Source organism: Cystoisospora suis (assembly GCF_002600585.1).
Source record: "Cystoisospora suis strain Wien I chromosome Unknown contig_1075, whole genome shotgun sequence".
NCBI classification, from domain to species: domain Eukaryota; phylum Apicomplexa; class Conoidasida; order Eucoccidiorida; family Sarcocystidae; genus Cystoisospora; species Cystoisospora suis.
Genome location: NW_027153876.1, coordinates 10,688 through 30,044, shown reverse-complemented (window position 1 = coordinate 30,044; position 19,357 = coordinate 10,688). Strand labels below are relative to the sequence as shown.

General features: G+C 51.8%; 3 protein-coding genes across 3 annotated transcripts; 1 reads left to right on the top strand and 2 right to left on the bottom strand.

Moving 5' to 3' along the window:
- Positions 1-504: 504 nt before the first annotated feature.
- On the bottom strand, positions 505-8,473 carry CSUI_002566 (rio1 family protein). The gene is made up of 7 exons (XM_068062766.1): positions 7,391-8,473; positions 5,864-6,075; positions 4,889-5,030; positions 4,124-4,244; positions 3,479-3,686; positions 2,659-2,809; positions 505-1,701 (listed from the first exon to the last, which is right to left on the bottom strand). Exons 1-7 carry the CDS (start codon positions 7,764-7,766, stop codon positions 1,619-1,621), a joined length of 1,293 nt encoding a protein of 430 aa, XP_067925260.1. The 5' UTR covers positions 7,767-8,473; the 3' UTR covers positions 505-1,618.
- Positions 8,474-9,721: 1,248 nt separating this feature from the next.
- CSUI_002565 (uncharacterized protein) lies at positions 9,722-11,618 on the bottom strand. Its single transcript, XM_068062765.1, has 2 exons — positions 10,562-11,618; positions 9,722-10,322 (listed from the first exon to the last, which is right to left on the bottom strand). The coding sequence occupies exons 1-2, from the start codon at positions 10,830-10,832 to the stop codon at positions 10,318-10,320; spliced, it is 276 nt and encodes a 91-aa protein (XP_067925259.1). The 5' UTR covers positions 10,833-11,618; the 3' UTR covers positions 9,722-10,317.
- Positions 11,619-12,546: 928 nt separating this feature from the next.
- CSUI_002564 (uncharacterized protein) lies at positions 12,547-19,040 on the top strand (the record flags this gene model as incomplete). Its single annotated transcript, XM_068062764.1, has 1 exon — positions 12,547-19,040. A coding segment is annotated over one exon (6,216 nt), but the record flags the coding sequence as incomplete, so codon positions are not given.
- Positions 19,041-19,357: the final 317 nt, after the last annotated feature.

Below are 19,357 nucleotides of genomic sequence, written 5' to 3'. Positions count from 1 at the left end.
CTCTTTTACAAGAAGTCGGTGACCTGGCTACCGATCTACGATAATTGCTATTACCTTGCGGCGCCATGAAGCTGTGGGCTGCTGTATCTGGCAAATCGAGAGGACTGCCCTATCCAGAGCTGACGCACTGTTTTTGCTGATTTGATCCTTTGGACTCGGAGAGAGAAATCGGATCACTCGCACAAGCAAAATGCCGGGCCTTTCTCAAGTATCCTCTGTACCTGGACAATGTAGGGCAGTGCGTGCGAAAAAAAGACGAAATAAGAGAACCTGAAATTTTTCCGACGCTTCTCTGTTCTCACATATAACGTGTGTACCAGGGGAATTCACCCCTTAATTGCACAGGCAGCGAAGCCGTGGCATCAAAAATTATTACTTTCCTCAGGAAGGACGACAAGAATAAAACACGTTCAGTGTAGCTCAAACCACAAGCAAATAAACCTGAACCGGCCGCTAGACTTCGAAAACGACACCAGCGTTTCTTCTTAAGCAGCCAGTGGATTGGTACAAAAACGTCTGCGCAGTGATTACTTGTTTCGGCCTAGGCATTGCTATTCCCCGACTCGTAGGAACGCTTCTGCTGTGGCAAGCCGAAGCGCTCTACGAGAGGGGGACACCAAAGTATTCACGCTGGGTAAACATTGACGAAAACGCAAGTGCTCAGTTGAGGTACTTCCAGAGGACAGGAAATATATATAGGCAGAGAGGAGCCACACGGGCATCGTATGAATGTGCTGCCCGTCTTCACTACATGCGCATCGCCTCTAGTTTTGCCTTCACGCGCTCCCGGTTCTTATTTCTGCCAGCATTCCCCATCTGTCTAGCTTTCTTCTTCCCACTCTGCTGCACTCGCTTTCGGACCGTGGCTCGATCATGCCTGGGAGAAGAATTGCCATGCAGTCACATACGGGAACCCCAACTCAGACAAGGCAGTCCTGCAAAGACAGTACCTGGTAAGTCTGATTCAACACGGCACTAGCTGGCCAGTGCCGCGACAGAGAATTCTGTGGGATCCCGTGCTGCCGCAATGACTACGACCAAACCTGTCCACACTGTAGCTAGTCTGGAGGACAAAAGCACACTACACGTTAAAACGTAAAAAAATCACTGCTGCCCCTCGCCCGTCCGCTCTACAGAACCGTGCTACGTGCCGCGCGACCAAACTGGCAATGGAGCTGACAATCTGGACCAACTAACTGATGACGCCGACTCCTCCTACCGGTGGTATTCAATCAGCGCCTTTCCTCAGCTACACTTTTGCCTTCTAGAGAACTCCATGGACGCACTTCGCAGTTTTTTGCTTGAAACTGCACCGAAGTCTTGGTACGTTCTCACTCCTGTGAAGCCGACGCACGTTCACGGGGTGCTTCCCAGCCAATCAAGCGTGCTTTCCCGCGGGCCCCGGCGGTAGCAAAGCTGCACACATTCGATCCCTCTAGTGCACCTAGAAACGCAGACCCGTCAACCCTAAAGAACACATGCCTACAAGCGCAGTGCTGTACTTGCTATCTCGGTAGGTCTCACGAAATGCGCGAGCTGACGGGGTGCGAAACCTGTCCCTTCGCGTGTTTGGCTAACACAGCAACTAGAAAGCGAGGTTTTTTTTGTGATGCGGATCTCACCGCCGCAGTTTAGGCCGATAACATGGAATCATCTGTTGCTCTCCTTCTGACGGGGGGCCCGAAGAATCTTCATCGCTCTCTGTGGTACAGTCACACCGAGGAAATCAAACGTTTCTTTGGACAACATTCTGCCCCGCAACTGACCACGCGCCACATACATGTGAAGAGTCTGCTATTCTTCTCTGGTTTACTAGAGTACTGGCACCGCCAGTACCGGACAGCTGCTGCGTGTACCCACATCCAGCGAGCATCAGACATCTATCAGTACTCACCGGCCCATGATCCTCACCGCTACGAAAACGAGAATGCTGAACCAGAAGCAGATTCCGTTTTTATATTAAACATAAAAATTCTAAAGGCCCTGCGTGTAGACGCTATACTGATAGATGTCTGATGCTCCCTGGATGTGGGTACACGCAACAGCTGTCCAGTACTGGCGGTGCCAGTTTCCGCCTGAAAACCGTGTTCTAGTTAGCTGTATCGTTTGACAAGAGGCCTCTTCTTAGGATTTGCGCAGCGGGCAGTCCTTGCTCCAGAGCCTGAAACCCTTGCGAATAGGAATCTGTTGCTACAACAGCTACGTAAATGCGTGCATGTGAACAAATAGTTTGGTATGTAGTACATGTAGATAAATAGTGACGGCAGTGCTTTGCCGCTTTCCATGCCAAGCCGGGGACCAGGTGGCGCGGCACCAGACAGCATATACTGCGGCTACGCGCCTCTTGCGATACCTCCGATGAATCAAGTTTCAAGACCTTCACCGTACACCAAACTGCAAAAGCTCCCCGGAGTCTTAAACTACAAGCGCGGGGCTGCTATCTTCATGTATAGCAACGAATGCGGTCGCACGCGACGGCTCTCCATCACTCTACCGAGCTAAAAAGAAAGGAAACATGTTCGCTCACAGTCGCTGTCTGCAAACAAAACTGTAGATACTTAAACTCGGACACACGAATACAGACGGGAGTGGAACTACATAGACCCCGGAACAAGACAACATCCACGTTTTCGCGAAGGCGTGGGCCTCCAGACACACCTGAAGCATCATCCGCCTTTAGATTCTCTCCTGCCACCTCCTCGTTAGAAGATGAGCCTTCTTGAGCTTCGCTGTCTTCTTCGTCCTCCTCGGACAGTTCTTCCGCAGGCCTGCTGCCGTCTTCGTCTGGAGAAACGCCTGTCTCAGATCCCTACAGTCAGACGACAGAGTACGAAACTGCTGAAACGCTCTCATTCAAGCGCAATGCCAAGACGAAGGAGCCACACCAAGCCTCGTCTTACTAGCTCCTGATTGCGATTCAGATGTCACAGGATTGATGGGGTCACCTCTTCTTTCTTTTCGCGTTCTCAGGCGCTCCATTCTGCTGTCAGCACTCAAGTTATAAAGCCTCTAAGGCGCTCTCCGGCTGCGGCCGCCGACAAAAGTGCGCTGTTCTTTGCGATTGCGTCTCCGCACTGATTTCATTTTCATTCAGAAAATACGACCACGGCAGAGTTCACTACGGAAGCGATGCCATCCTGCGCTACTGCATCTTTTCGGGGATGCCGTCGTAGTGTAACGTTGGGAGTCGTGGACCGGTCACTATAGAGAACAACGCACACACATGTATCTCTGTACACGGGAAAGCATTCGAGCTGTCCAAGCTTGTGCACCAAAGAAAAGATCACCATGTCTGCCGGAGCCCCGAGTAATATCACATGCACTATAGCTACAGTTGATGCCCTCCTACCACGCCGTCTGGACCCCAGCTTGGCCCGGAAACCAAGAAAGCAGTGCCATCCCTATCTATCAAAAACATTCCCTCCTTCCGCCCTCTTGTTCGTTCTCCCAGTTGTTCGAAAGACCGCGCGGCGCTTACAATTTCACTTTCTGGAGTGTCCTCCGCACCACGCTCTTCCCCGCTCTCGCCGGAATCTCTCTGCCGCCGGAGTGCGTCTAGAGCGTCGTCGAGGGCGTGCAACTCATTCGACTTCAACACATCACTGATCGTAGTGGTTAGATCCTCTGTCGAAGTCGTCGCCTTCCCGTCGGCCCCACTGGCCATTTCCTCCATTACTGTGTCGAAGCTGTGAGGAACAAGACATCACCACGACAACTGACGGCCGTACCGAGGCAGACCTGTGATACATCGGAATCCAGGTCGCGTGGACACCAGGCTCCCTGAATTACGTTGGAGACAGTAACGTGGTGCAAAGTCCTGCTCCATAATCGTGGCCACAAACTGCAAGCGAGCAACCAGCTATGCAAGCGCGAGCAGACGCAACCCTCCAAAAGCCTCCTTCACCAGGGAAGAGAGCCGAGATTGAGAAATAAGTGCAGCCGCGAGCGCTCATCAACAGTCTCTTGCTATCTCACTTGGTCTGCTAGGAAAACGGTGGTCAGCGAGAAATGGGACACATGGACAGACACCTATGGAAACCGATCCACACAGATATTAAGGAGCTACATCCGAATCTCATATGCATACTGAGAAGATGGTATGGAATCAGAGCGCTTTCTGTACCTAGGAGCAAGGACGACATCAATGCCGAATTTCCTTTCGAATAGCTTCTTGATGCATTCCACGTCCCGCTCGAAATACGCCCTCGCATTTGGATGATGAATCGATACAACCTGCGGCAAGTCTGCACAACGCAGACTCTGAAACAAAGCAAAGTTACTTCTCTGCTTTCATCGCTCGACAGACAACACGGGAACAGAGAACAAAGAAATCCAGGCACCGCGGAAGTGCACGCATGTGACCTAAGAACGACATGCACAGGTAGGAGTATCTTCGCGCACTACAACAGATTTGTGTCCACATCAGTGCGGCACCCCTCACTCCTCACTGAGGTCCGCCTGCGCGTCTCAGATTCGGCTGCACGGCTCCTTCGTGTCCGCTACCGCTAACTCCATTACTCGCACTCCGAAGAGACGAAGAACAAGGTACTGAGATCATGCTGGGCCACTCTTACCAGCAAGTCTTTCACCCCTGACGCACACAAAAAAGAACCTGCTCGACAATGGAAACAGGGATACGAGGATCTCTACTCGGTAGCCGCGATAGGCACACGAAAGGATATCTCTGGACGACCAAACACAGATATGTAAGTACATGTGCGCATGCTCACGCATTCGCCCGTGAACACTCCGGCAGTCATTCTACACGTTCTGCTGCCTTGCGTACACGCTTGTATCCGTTCGTCATCAGTCCTCCTGGCGATAGCCGATGCTGAGCGGCTACGCTGACAATATCAGAGTCATGGATGAAGGTAGTAGAGAAGCTTACCAATAACAGTGATGTGCTCAGAATCATCAATCATCAGGTTGAACTCGTTGAAGTCGCCATGAATCAACCCGGACTTGGCCAGACGAACTATTAGTTGCATCAACTTCTCAAGCACACGCGACGGATGAGCCAGTTCTCGAACCTAAGAAAAAACAATACAGTCCTTCCCTGAATATTGCTGCGAAGAGAACCACGTCTTCTAGTGTACACAGCGACGTGTATACTGATGAAGGGGAAGCCACCCATACAGGCTATGAAGAGAGGGAGACGGCAAATCAGGAACGGTGTTCCTGCTTGTCTTCGTAGATGAAGAGACCGTGCAAAGACGGGTATATGCGTCTAACTGCTCTCCGTGGCGCACGAACACGAGCATTCTCTTGTGTCAAATCCTGAGTTTGAGCTCCTTGCTGATGGACTAATCTACATTCATGGGACACACCACCGACAACACCTGATGTTCGGGTAAGAGTGCGACCCGCGTCCCCCTACTCTTCCCCCCATACTAACCAGAGCAGCCCACACGGGTGCTCCGAAGAGAAACGCCATTCCTTGGTTGTAAGAATTTCAAAGCGAAAACCACCGGAGGATAGAGAACCGCCCGGGGCCGGCAACTCGGAAGAATCATCGTCTGGTGATGCAGCAATGCCTTGCCAAGTAAGCTAGTAGATAGCCGAAGTTACACAGTTGGGAAACCACCTGTGTATGGAGACACAGACGCATGATTGACCTGCCTCTAGGGTTGTCACATGCTCGGTTCTCATAACATACTATGTCAAGAGCCATACAAAAAGACAGCATTTCTCTTCATCGGTACTACGTTGACTTCTTCGTCTTCCATCCAGTTACCAGTCAAAGTACATTCGTGCCTCGCATATTCACTCGCAACACGGCCAGAACACGGACTGTGTACCGCACGACGTGTATTGTTTCGTCTCCCTGACAGAAGACCCGGCAGACAAGGTTTGACGTACGGACCTCCCGGAAAGGAATAGCATCAATGTGTTCCATGAGCACTGCATGGCGATTGACATCCACAGGTTGGGGAACAGGAAAATGGTGAGTATAGAGAGCTTTGAGGTAAGAGAACTCCTTCAGAGCAGCTAGACGCGCGAGGTACATCCAGCTTGCATGTTGCCGGTGTTGGAGATAGTCACGATTTCTCTTGATAGAACGGAAGGATATGCGTCCTGCACATCAAACACATGCAGATGTCCAGCTCCATTGTCTAGAGCGAAATGCAAGCGCCGCCCTGCCTTATTGAAAAACAGTTAGCCTCAGTGCCCACCTTCACAAATGCTGTACCTTAAGCAGGAGACGAGTTTCCCAGAGAATGGTTACACATACGTGAGAGATGTCTTTCAGCTAAAGCGTCTGCAGAGATGCACGAGATGGAGAGAGCCGTACCCGGAGACGTCATTACTCCCACAGTGCACCAGGGATGTGTACCCAATACCTTGCAGCACCGTGTGCGGTCGCCGCTCAAGACCACGACAGAACGAAGCACATGAATCTTACCGTCGAGTGGCCATCGGAAACAGCCCCTCAGGTGCATTTCAATTAAAGAGTTTTATGGAAAAATACGCAGATCTTGTTAGGTGTGCACGTGATGTCAGCTCACTGCAACAGCTACCCCATCCTCTGTCTGTACACTACACGTGGAGATTGCCAGGGCAACAAGTCAAGAAGGGAAGAAAAGAACAAGCCCGGTCATCACCGGAAAGATAAAGACAGCTCCCACTCGAGCAAGACAGTGGCATCGTACAGAAAAGAGAGGGCCGCGGGCGCGCGCGACCTCAACAGACAGTCCTTCCGAACGCGCACAGTTTAGGCACCAGTTCGGGTGTGGAGACTTTTAGGGTACCCCATCATCCACTAGAGTGTAAACAGTAGCACGTCTGTAGATAACGCTCGTTTACACCTCGGACTATCTATCGTCTTAGCTCCAAGGAACGGGAGAAAGACTCCAGGCGCTTTGCTTTTTGCTTGAATCCTCAGCCCAAGCTGAGCTCTTTAGCGGTGTTTTCGTCGGCACGGCCAAGTAGATGGTATGATCTCACACGAATCTGTCTGCTCACGGATAGCTATGAGACATACTCGCAGCCGGGGGGGAGTAGCGCGGGCACCACGTGTCATCAGAACAAGATAAAGAGATCTCCACAGACGCAGTCTCCGGTATATACAGGGAAACAAGAAGGGTTCATGTTGCCCTGATGTCCGCAGAAGCTCTGTTTAGTGTACTTTGACTCTCCGCCTCCGTACACGCAGAGCAAAAAGAAGTCTCTCTAAGCAAATCAGACCTCGCCCACCCCCAGCACGCAGAGCTGAGCCATAAATCCGCCGTACTCTGTGAAGCTTCGGCAATGCTTAGATATTAGTTCGTTGAGATCACCTCCAGACGCATGTGCAACTGTAGAGTAGGTGGGACGTCTGGAAAAGGACGCATCGCTGCGTTGTATACATGGGAAAAAATCCGACTGTATTTCGTCCTTCGCCGAAGCTTACCGAGGCGGTGTAGCTTGAGAACGAGAATCTTGCCTTCAGAATTTTGACAGAGATGGATATCACTTTCTTTGCCAACACCCATCCTGCTCCCTACCCCAGAAATGAGGCCCCGCTTGACGAGAGCGTGCAAAGCAAGGAAATCATACCCAAGATAAGTGAGCTTGAAGCCCTCATACTTGTGATTGGTTCGATGAAGAAGCTTATTCTTACATAGAGTAGCAAGAACCCCTCGTATAGAGTGACGTTTGAGAGCGGCGATAGATTCCACAAGAGGAGCAGGGACAAATTCGTGGTTCTTATGACCCATTTCCACGGCCGTTAACACACGGAACTCCTGTTTCGTCATGTAACGAACAATCTCGGCGTCCAGCCTCATGTTGTCCTCTGAGCAGTTGGCTTCCAGCAACGGGGTATCCAGTTAGTTAAAAGTACCGCAGAGGGGAGCTCTACGAGAATCAAAGAGGGACTACAAGGAAAAAAGGACACTTGCCCAGGAATGTCCGAACATTGCGGTCAGGAAACAAGGCATGCGCGCTTGAGATCTAAGGAAAGAGCCAGCACGATTCAACGGACAATCACGTTTGAAGACAGAGAAAAAGACATTGCCTGCGAAGGCTGTGTCCCCGAGTCCCCGGGGGTGGCTTCGCCAGTTTTGGCAAGAGTACCGGTCGCCGTACAAAATACCGCTACGCCTTCAGTTTCTCTGATCAGAAAGGAACTCAAAACGACAGTCACACGCAACAATCGACTTCGCTACTTTTTCAGGTATACTGTCGGGCCGCATGCTCTCTCATCTCGCATGCGCGAGACGTGTAAATATGAGGGGCTGAGTAACAGCCCACTTCACTTTGCTGATGTGACCCTCTCTGGAAATCACCCGCGGCTGTCTAGTTACCGGAGTTAGGTTCATATCCGAACACGCCTGACTTCCGTGCAGAAGGGTCGCTGCTTTCTCGCGGACGAGTGGTACCCACGGCCGCGGGAGACCAAGAGCTGGCACGGAGACCTCGTCATGTGTTTGTCATAGTTCAAGAGCAAAACTTGCCAAGTTTGAGAGAGCCTGCGTTTTCTGATAAACACATGGTCTCCAGTGCGTCCGAACTGTCGGCGCCACTAGCACTGTTACCATGCGCATGTGTTACGAGGTATGCAACCTGAGCACCCCAGCGTACCACAAGAAGACTGGAAACTAACACAGACCAACAGAAATGTTTGCTGACTCCGGTTGGGCTCGGCCCGACTCCGAGAAAAATCAAGCCAAGTTTCCCGCTGTCCTTCGTGTCTGCTGTGACGATGTGTAACAAGGTGTGCTGTGGGTGCTCTCTGTAAGGACCGTACTTCATTCTCGTGGTGCTCTACACAAGGAATCTACTTCCTTCTCCTGGTGCGAAGAAAGCCGCAGGCCAGCAGCTGTCTCCGGTTGCGCACACAGACACCTTAACAGCGCCCGTCCACAAGCATCGAGGAACTCCCTGTCTTCGTCCGTCACCTGTCACACTCCGCGCTAATACAGCTGAACTGACGATCGTTCCCCACCTTAACCTAGACCATAGTCCCTTCAAATGAGCTGGTTTGGCCACACTATATAAAGGATAGGACAGGGGGCACCTCTCTGCGTCCGCCGCCAATGTAGGAGCGAACTGATCCCTGCACCAGCAGAATCTGCCTTCGCTCCTACCTTCGAAAACAGCCGAGTATGATCCTTTAGTGAACATGGGCCACAAGGAGTCCTCCAGAACGTACGAGCCCAATAGCTACTTTTATTTCATTCCACGGCAGACTACAGGGTGGTGATCTGCAGGTCAGGTATTGGAATAGCAGCCACTCCCTTCACTAGCTTTGTGCGTCTGCGCAATGCAGGGAACCGGAGTCGCCCGTCCGTACGCGAACTTCCCTTTGCTGCTTAATCTGTGTGACCCTCCGACTTACCTAGTTCACTACCTGCCCCCTCCCTGCCGGCAAATGCAAGCTCCGAGGCCTGGCAGCACGGCTTATTGCTTCACGCGGAAGGGCAGCTGACATCCACTGGTTTACCTATCTTTTGGAGGGCGCGGGCGAGTGTCCACCCGGCCAGCTACTGTCACTCGTGTATTGCTAGCGTGACACCGACTTCACTGGTTGCACGAACACCGTGATACATAGATGGAAGACACCCGTTCTGAATCGTCTTGCTTGAGCCTTACCCGTACATGCATGCTTCCTCCAACCCGGCGGAGCCTTTGAGCTGGCAACACATGACAATCCTAAGCATAACAAGTCAGCTACACTTCATCTGCCACCGTGTGTAGCCGTCTTTCGAAGCCTCTGTGAGCTTGAGAGGTCGCCTCACAAAATTCTAGCTTTTTGCTGGCCCTAAATGCGATGCCTTGGTTGCTGGTATGACAACGATGTTCCTCAGACAGCGTTGAGGCACGGAAAACTCAAGCATCGAAAAGTCCTTTGCTCGTTCTATCTTCACGATGGACACGCACCACAGGACAGAGTTATACAGAGATTGGCGTGACCACCTCGAAGATTCAAACGGAAGTCTAGACGTTGCTGGCTCGCGAACTCCTGCGCGAGCTCTTGAGCGGCAGTGAACAAAATCCGAACCCTCCTTTCTCATTCTGCCGATGCACCTCCTTCCTTTGAAACCAGCTAAACAACTGTTCTGCACACCGTACAAATTCTTTGCCTACCAACTGTAGGCGCAAGACAACGCACCTATAATCTGCCGTAAGCTCAGATGCGTAAGCACCTTGCTCACAGGCGAGTGTAGACACGTTAATTTGAGCTGCGTATCGTTCTACCGTTTCCCTCCTGCCCACCTTCCACTGCGGTGACACCCAGGGCACTCCACTCGAGCTCTATTCAGCATGTCAGCCATCTCACTGTTCGGCGCTTGCGGTGTGAATTCACCTCTCTGTCGCCTTGAGCCTGCCAAGGGCTCACCCTGCAAAGAGGCCAGCACACGTTGAGCAGGCCGCCTCGAGAAACACGAGGGATCAGCTAATGCAAGGAGCGAAAACCTGGAAGCACATGACGAGAAGGGAGTTGCAAAGGGTCCCTTCTTCGGCCGAAAACTGCTTGAAAACCCGTGCCTTCCGGTGTCACTGGGGAAGCGCTGGCGCCGCTCCTGTGTGTCAATGGAAGACCCCTGCCCTGAGGAGACCCCCTCGGTACTTCGCTTACCCGAAGGAGTTGCAGGCGCCGACATTTTTGAGCTGGCAGCATCAGCAGCCGTACGAGAGACAGGAGGGTAAACCCTTTCCAGATACTGCTCGACGTCTCCTTTGTTTCTGTTTGAACTTGATATTTCCCTTTCCATAAGCTTCTTTTGCTGAGACAGCAGAAGTTTGATCGCGTCTTTTGTTTCGAGAAAGAAAGAGCAGGTGCAACAGTGTATTGTGAGGAAACACTTCTTGGCCGCGCCACCGCCGGCACCAACTCGGCGAGAGATCATTGTTTTTAGAGGTGCGCAGCGATCGAGCAACGAAAGATGGGAACAGACAAATTGTTTCGATAAGCAGAATCTCGTACGCCTGCGGCAAAAAAAGACCCGTCAAATGACGGGCGGGAAGAGCAAACCGAGGTTCGAGTGACCGTGATGCGAAGAGAATAAACACCCTCTCGTCTTTTCTCAGCTTCGGGACGCCTCGTTGGATCGACTAACCGTGTATAACTCCGTCGGATGATGAAGCTGCGACCCTGGTGAACGTGCTGAAACCACAGAGGCCAGCCCCAAATGACGATTCATTCCGTCAGGAACTCCACGTCAAGGCGTGCCGCACGCAGCCATCCAAGAGGACTGCTTGCAACTCCTGCAGTGCAGTCAGCAACACCTCTCGGCGCTAGGGACAGAGGAGCTAAGAGGACCATTAGCAGACAGCAGGAGACTTCAGCCGGGCACTCCTTCCTTGGCTGGCCAGGAAAGAAAAGAGGACTGCAGAACAAAAGAGCGCCTCGGCCCGTGCACCAAACGGCCAGAGATGACTGAGGCAGGCGAGAACCTCGGACAGGCGTAGTGTCCGTACGGACCAAGGCAAGCCGATGAGGGCGGCAGAACTCTCCCAGATGTAGAACTGAACCTTCGAGGCTTTACGACTTCAGGCACCGGAAACCGTCAGACGAGCAGATGCAACTTTCTGCATGCCCCGGATAGGTCATTCATCCTAAAGACTTCTCAGTTGCGATCCCGATATGTTACTTCACTCCACTTGTAGTAGTACTATCCTCCAGCCAAGCATCGTGATTCTGTTTTTGGTGTTCATCGTAGAGAATCCAGTAGGCATATCTCTCGTTTCCGCATCCCAGTTGCATGCACCACGTCACACCGAGGTGTCTCGATGCATCTACGGACAGGCAAGCTTCGATTCCCTACTTACAATATCTAAGCCGGGAGACCTCGAGCTTGTAAGCATGCGAGTGTGCAGCCTTGTTCTCTCGAGCAATCCGTATGTCGGGGCTGACCTTTTTTATACCACGGAACCGCGCAACCCGGAGTAGTTCCGAAGGGTACATGTCAATCCGCTTGGCTGGATATCTTTGCATTTATAGCAAACAGACGCGTCTGAGGGTTTTTCGGAGCAGTTTGGCGGTTCGAACCACACTTTACTCGTGTGTGTAAAACGTCCTCACCGCCGCCGACCGTTTCTTTTCGCGCGAATTGTCCTACTGTGCCGAATAAACCAAGTGGTAGAGCACCGAGTCTCATTGTAGGGTATCGCTGCTTTTTAGATGTTTTTCGTCTCCCTCTTCCTAGGTTAGCAGCGGATTGACGGGAGAATATGCGTGTATATACCGTGTTACCGGCTTACGGCCATTACTCGGCTTCGAAGGAGGAGACGTCGATATTCATTCCGAAGCCTCCAGGTAACTAACTGAAACTAATGAGATACCCGGCACGGCGCTGGCAGGCGCAGAGAGGAGGGCGTGCGCCCTCTTGGCCATTCGTGGGTGTGAGAAGAGAACTGTGCGGTGACGGAAAGCCGCTGCTTCTTCGAGAACAAAAAGAGCACTTAGCGCTTTTCCTTAACCGAGGAACAGCAGCAATAAGGGTTGGTCTAAATAACACAGACTTGAAAATAGCGAAAGTCCCGCATAATTTCCTTTCGAGACCTAGCAACGTTTTTTCTTTTTCTTCGCCCCTGTTCTCTTCTGCTTCTTTTTTTTTGCCTTCAATAGAATGTTGGTTCTTGTTACAGCCGCATGCAAAGTCGACCGAGACTTACGCGTTACTAGAGTCGGGACAGATACAAAGTTCGGGAACACCCCATGGGGCTCTACTTCTACAGCCTAAACTGGCCCGCCCTGCCTTTGGATCTGACTCTGTGTCTGGTTTTTCTTCGCTGGCTGCTCGCTATTCAGTCTTGAGTTCTCGCGCCTTGTCTCGACAATCAAAGTTGCTGTCATCGTTTTCAGGTCCCTCGTGGTACGGACAAAGGAGTTGCGTTTCTTCGTTCCGGTCCTCTCATACCAGTCGCCTCCGGCAGGAATCTCCAGGCGCGAAGCCGCCCTTGAGTCGTTCTTCATCTTCTCCGTGGCCGTCTGCTACCTCATTGACTACACCCCCCGCTCCCACCGTTCCCTCTTGTTCCTCTACACCGGAGCAGTTTTGCGGCTTGGTAAAGCTGGCACGCAAGGCTGCGACGGACTCACCTCGTGCTGCAAGTCTCTCTCTGGCTAGCTCGGCAGGTCATAAGGAAAAAGAGATTTCATCACTTTGGAAGAAGCTGGAAGCCGACGCACTGGGTGGAGACATCATGCCTTTGGACTTTCTTTCTCCCCCTGAACTCGCCCTTCTTCTGAGTTGGTGTTCTCGAGGCAAATTCTTTTCTACTCCTCTGTTTTCCAAAGTTGTCGAGATTGCTATCCCACAAATCCAGTTGTGGCAGCCTCGCGACGTACATACACTGCTGGTCGCTGTGGGGAAGTTCTTGGCCCACAGGCATCAGAATGTTGAAACCAAGAAGCCGAAAAAGGAAAGGCAAGGTCATGACGGGTCAGGAAAAACTAAGCTCTTCTCGGGAGTAAACAATGTCGAACGACAAGGAGTCGAAAGGCAGGCCCCGACAGCAGCAGCAGACCGAAGGAAGCCAGTAGCACTGCTGGGCCTCCCCAAGTCTGTCAATTCTTTTCATGCTTCTTCATTTAGCAGCAGCGGTCACGATCGGCAGTCGTTCGCCGAGGCGCACGATGACCCGTCATGGAGATCTGTTACGTATCTCCTGGTTCCGGCCATTAAACATCTGCTAACACACCTAGCTGGTTATCGAGCACAGCACATTAGCGCTGTATGTGCAGTCTTCTTTGCACATGAACGTCTAATTCCCCCAGAGGATTTGTCCGCACTCCGCGACGACTGGAAGAGAAGCTCAAGCGCACGAAGCACCTGTCAAGCTGAAAATCAGGGTCAAACACTGGCTTCATCTGATGGGCAGGGCTCCAGCGAAAAGCTGGACTCTACTTTTCCTGGTGTGAGTTCCACTGCCTCTTGTTCTCCTTTCTCTTCGACTTCGTCGGGGGACGCTCGCTGTATCAGCCCGTATCACGATCCACCATGTGTTGCCTTTCTTGGTGAGAGTATTGTAGAACAAATGCATGTTTTGTCTCCCTCAGCCCTCTGTGAAGTCGCGTTCTTCTTCTCTTCTTTTCACTTCACAGCTTCCCAATCTTCTTCTGTAGACAGCAAGCCAGCATCTTCGCTCAGCCCCACTTCTGACAGGGCTTCGCGTCCGACCTCGCCCACGACGTCTTCAGCAGTCGCTCTCAAAGTCATCTCTGCAGCGGCTAGACAGCTTTTTCTTCGTCTTCCTGCACGTTATCAACATCCTACCTGGACTACCGAAGGCCAAGATGCACTGCAGAGTGTTGAGGGGGAGACCAAGATAAAAAAGCAAGGGCTAAGACTTATTTGGGTGGACCAACAACGGAAAGGAGGAAAACAGATATCAGGAAACCAGCAACCCGATTTGGAATGCGGACAGCTTTCCTTCAGTTCAAGGACTCGCTCAGGGGAGAAATCGTTTCAAGGACAGACCGGTTCTTTCTGTCGCGATAGACTCGAGTCCGCACAGCCGGCGTTCGGCACAAAACACCTTTCTGATATGTTACAAGGATCGGAGAGGCCTTTTGTGCGGAACCAGGAGGAAAGAATGATTCCGAATCAGCCGGCATCAATATCTGGCAAAGGTGCACAAGGGACGACACACGCGGATATTGTCGATGGGGAGGCGTACGCGAAGGCTGCGTACGTGTTCTGCAGACTTGCTGGTGCTGAGGCAAGTAAGGTAAGAGAAGAAAGTAAGAAAACGAAAGAGAGTTCGACCCCGAGAAAACTGAAAGAAGTTGACCAAGAAGAGAGCGAGGCGGACGGACAATTCTTGAGCGAGATCAGGAACAAAGAAGACAGGAGTGGAAGAGGTCTCACCGACCGTGCTAGATTGGACGATGCTGAAGGGAAAATATCCTGGACTGAGCTTCTACGCAGGTGGCTTCTGCCCCATCTCCTAGGAGCTCTAGAGAATCAGAAGACGCATGCTGTCAAGATACTTGAATCAGCTTCTAAAAGAAGGCACTCTTCTTTTAGTTCTTCATTTATTCACTCTTCCAGTCCTTCCTTATCCTCGCCTAATTGTTCTGATACTTCGTCTTCGTCGTGTCTTTCCTCATGCGACAAGGTTTCTTGTGAGGAGGCTTCAACTGATACTTCTTTGAAGCGTGTTGCTCCACAGTCTTCCCTCGTCCGGCTTCGTCATTCTTCTAGCATCTCTGACTCTCTTCCCTTCCCTGCAGTGTACTTTGGCATGCTGGCGAATTCCTTAACCTTTTGTCGTTGCTCCTCTTCACCCCTCCTCCCATCGGTATGGCGTTCTCTGTTTGACTCTCGCGTTCTAGAGATCGTAGCTCGCGAGCTCGATCTCCGATCCCTTTCTCTCGTGGCTGTCGCGGTGCGTCGAAGCAGTCTGACCGATGGCGAGAAAACAGGGATTCTAAGACTTCTTCTTCCATCTGTCGAACGCTTTCTCCAGAGAGCACGTCCTCTAGAAAACCACAAACCGGACGGGAAGCTTCCTGCCCAGGGACTCTGCCTTTCTCTGAAACTTCTGGCGGATGCGTATGGAACTGTATTCTTCTCCTCTGGTACCTCACCTCCCGCTGGTACTCCTATTGGGTGTGTATCTTCTTCGTTGGAGAGCGAGGTTCTGCCCGTGTATCAGCTATTCTCGCTGATGGCGCTTCGGATAAAGGAGATGCTTCCTAGTTTCCCGGGGGATCTCCTTGTGTATATCCTGAAGTTTCTCTCTCAAGTATATGCGTCGTGTCCGGAGAACACTCCGGCTTCTCATGCTTGTCAAAGCCGAAAGAAGTATGGGTCATATACTCCGTCTGGTACTTCAGCTACTTTTTCTGTCCCACTCCCTCTTTGCTCTACAAGTACTGAAGACATGCGCGTGTCTGTTAAGATGGACCTTCTCCAGCTTTTTCAAGAATCTTGTGAGCACCGTCTCAAGCATCTCTTTCTGGCCTCAATGACGAAACCTACGAGCAGAAGAACAGTCAACGAAATACAGCCTTTCTTGCCGTCTATGGAAGAGACGGAAGAAAAGCCTTTGGTTTTGTCCGCTCTCACGCCTTCATCTTTCTCTGGTCGGGCATCGTCTTTTTGTCACTCTTCTCTGGAAAAGCATTCACAGAGAACTTCGGTTGTTTTTTCGGTTGACGCATTAGCGGCATTTCTCTCGGCTTGTGTCCGGTTTGGTAAAATCCCGGTTGAACTTGTGTGCGCTGTTAACGAGAAACTCACGGGTTTCTCCGCTACTCCTCTCCCTCCTACGCCTTCGCCGCCTCTCTCCTTACACTCCTCCTCGTCCGCTTCTTCGCTGTCTTCTGGAGACTCAGATTTTCGCCCCTGTCCTTCTCCTACACCTTCCCAGAAAGGAAGGCAGGGAGATCAAGCAATAGCCTCTATTCGGGTGGACAGGAGTAAGAGAGACACGCAGTCAGTCTTGATTGCGCAGGCGCTAGCTTCTTCTTCTCTGTCCATTTCCCATATACTGGCGGCATTGGCGGCGACAGCACGCCTTCCTTTCTCGTTGCGGTTTTCTTCTCAGTGGTACGCTCTCGAGCAGCTTCTTCTGGCTAGGTTGGAACAAAACCGCCTGGGGCCAGGTTTTACTAGACATGCGGGGGACTCCTCCGAGGGAGATTCTTTTTCCTCTTTATTTTTGTCCCACTCTTCTGAGCTTCCGGCGTGCCCCTTTCTGTTGTCAGTGCCCTCTTTATCTCTTTTCTCTTCTCAGCCAGCGGTCTCTCCTTTAAGGAGTCCCAAGTTCAACGCGGATCCTTCTCCCTCCTTCTCTTTCTGCTCTCCTGTTTCTGCTTCACTACACCATCCGTCCCTGGAGGAGTTAGACCGAGTTTTTCAGACATACGCGAGTGCTCTTGGACAGCCTCCTTTACCTGTGCTTGCTGCTGCTCCTCACGGTTTACTTCCTGCGCTACATCGGCTCTCGAAGGAACAGTCACGCAAGCGTGTAGACGGTTTACAAGACGAGACACAAATCACGGGAGTCCGCGAAGACGTAGCGGAACAGTCTAGATCGCTCGAGACAAAGGGAGACAACACGAAACGGCCACCGAGAGTAGAAGAGAGAAAGGTTTCTGTGCAGGAGCTGCGCGTAACGGCGGAGAGTGAGCCCAGGAGCAGGCCTCTGAGTCAAAGAGAAATGTCTTCTCTAAACTCCCCGAATACATCCTTCTCGGATGAAGCAGACAAACTCCTCTCTTTGGAGCTCGTCTTCATACACACGCGAAGAATTCTCGAAGCTCTTGTGCGCCTTGACACGCATACAAGGCAACGACAGGACAACAACAGCAAAGAGAAAAACCGTGACAACGAAGGTGTCTGCAGCCACAGTATACCACGCCACCGCGGTTTTCTGAAGACAAATCCATTCTGTAAGGTAGTTGACCTTTTCGCTTGTGTCTGCACCGGACTCCTCAATCAACCAGTTCTTCCGCCGCAAAGTATCTTGCGTGATGTCTCTACAGAAGCACTTGGCCCGAAGATGAAGCAAGAGCCACCGCCCAGCAGCACGCGGGGTCTGGGCACTTCTGAAGTGGCTCCACGAAGTCTTTGTCCCGTCTGCGTGGTTCATCAAGTGTCTTCCTCGCCAGAAGCCAGTTCTGAATCCCCCGTTCTCTTTCACTTGTCTCCTGACATGGCAGGCACCTTGGTGCCCTCGAGTGACCCTGCCGCTGCCTGTCGTGCTGGCTGCTCTCTTTCACGGTCGCAGTTTCCTGTGTTCTCTCATTGGAACTCTGACCGGGTGAAGCTTTGGTGGAAAGGCCGGATGGCGGGGGCCCTTGGAGACGCGGCGTTCTGTGCTACGGTCCTGCTGTATCCCATTCTGCTCTGTAGTGCCCTCCATTGGTGGAGAAGACTGGCAGCGCCCCAGATTCTTCGTGAGATTCGTCCCTCTCGTGGTTTTTCTCCAGGTATATCGCCTTCATCGTCCTCTGTAGGGACCCCTTCCGGTTCCTTCTCTTTCCCTGGACTCGTTGTTTCTCCCCAGCGTGGTTTCTTTCCTCTGCGCCAAAGTGAGCAAGTACAACTCGCCCGTTTTCTTGCCTGTGTCGTCTTGGGCGTTTTCGATCCTGTCCTCACTTCTTCCGCTCTTCCCTCTTCTCGACATACTCTGGTCCATAAGCTTCTTTCTGTATTCTTAGAGAAGGAACCAAACGTCCGTGCGGCATCACGTGCCGGAGACAGTGTAACAGCAGGAGAAGCCGTACACATTGAAGAGCAGGGTAGGGAAAAAGACAATGTAAAAGGCCTTGTGGTGCTCGCCTTGCTCGAGGGTGCTGCACACGCAGTGAGAGAGAGCGAGAGAAGAAGAACAGAGAAACGTGATGGGCACGGACACGGTGAACTGCTACGGGACAGAGAGACCAAGTGTAACGTTGCTTTTCGGGATGTAGGTCGCGTGACCGGAGTAGAAACTGAGAGCGGACCAGACCAGCATACCTTCAAAAGCCTTAAGTTGGAGCCTGACAGAGAAGAAGCTCCGATTCACCAGGAAGAAGCTGCATCGAAGGGGAAGTGGGTGTGGGATGACCGTCTCTCGACCCTTGCAAGACGTTTAGAACAACAGGACGTAGGAGTGGAATCGAATAGTGCGGTGGCTTCGGAAAGGGTAAACTCCGAGTGTCTTACATTTCATGAAGAAAAAGAGGAGGCCCGTCGTCCTGCACTCAAAATGCAACAGGATGTGGCTAGCGCACTTGGGTGTCTATTGCGAAGAGAATGTTGCGGATGGCCCCAAAAACTGCAAGTTGTCCAAGAGGTGCAGTCAATGCTCTATACCATTGATATTCTTGTTACACCGTGAGCACGGGTGCTCCGGCATACGGCAGTGAGTGTAAACAAGTTTTTTTCTCTAATTATCACCTGTTTCACGCGTGGACGCACGCCGAGCACACCTTCTCGTGAAACGGATATATGGCCACTGTGTCTCCTCCAGGTATCAGAAGTGAGTATATTTACGTATCTGTGTCTGTCGGTGTATGTCTTCTCTAGATGAAAGAAACTGTCTTTATATCATGAGTACTAGGTTCTTGGGGTTGCCCGGGTGGCACAGCCGTGTCCTACACAACAAGTGATTCGCACTAACGCACGAGCCCCCTAGAGCTGGGGTGAACAAACGCATACCCTGGCTGTAGCTACACGTGCGACAACGCGTCCGGTTTTACATTCCGGGGAATGACGAGCCCGAGCATCTGCAGGCGCGAGCATGCGCGCGAATGAGGATCCTTGGTTTCAGCAAGGGCTTAGTTTTGTTCTCTTAGTTACGATGGACTCAGTATTCTCTAGATAGATATCTTCATCCCTTGCCATACCACGGGCGTGCGGTTCTCTTTGGGGCTGGTTGCGGAGTGGCCTGAAGCGGCGTAATGAAGTCATTCTTGTCTCTCATTTAGTTAGTG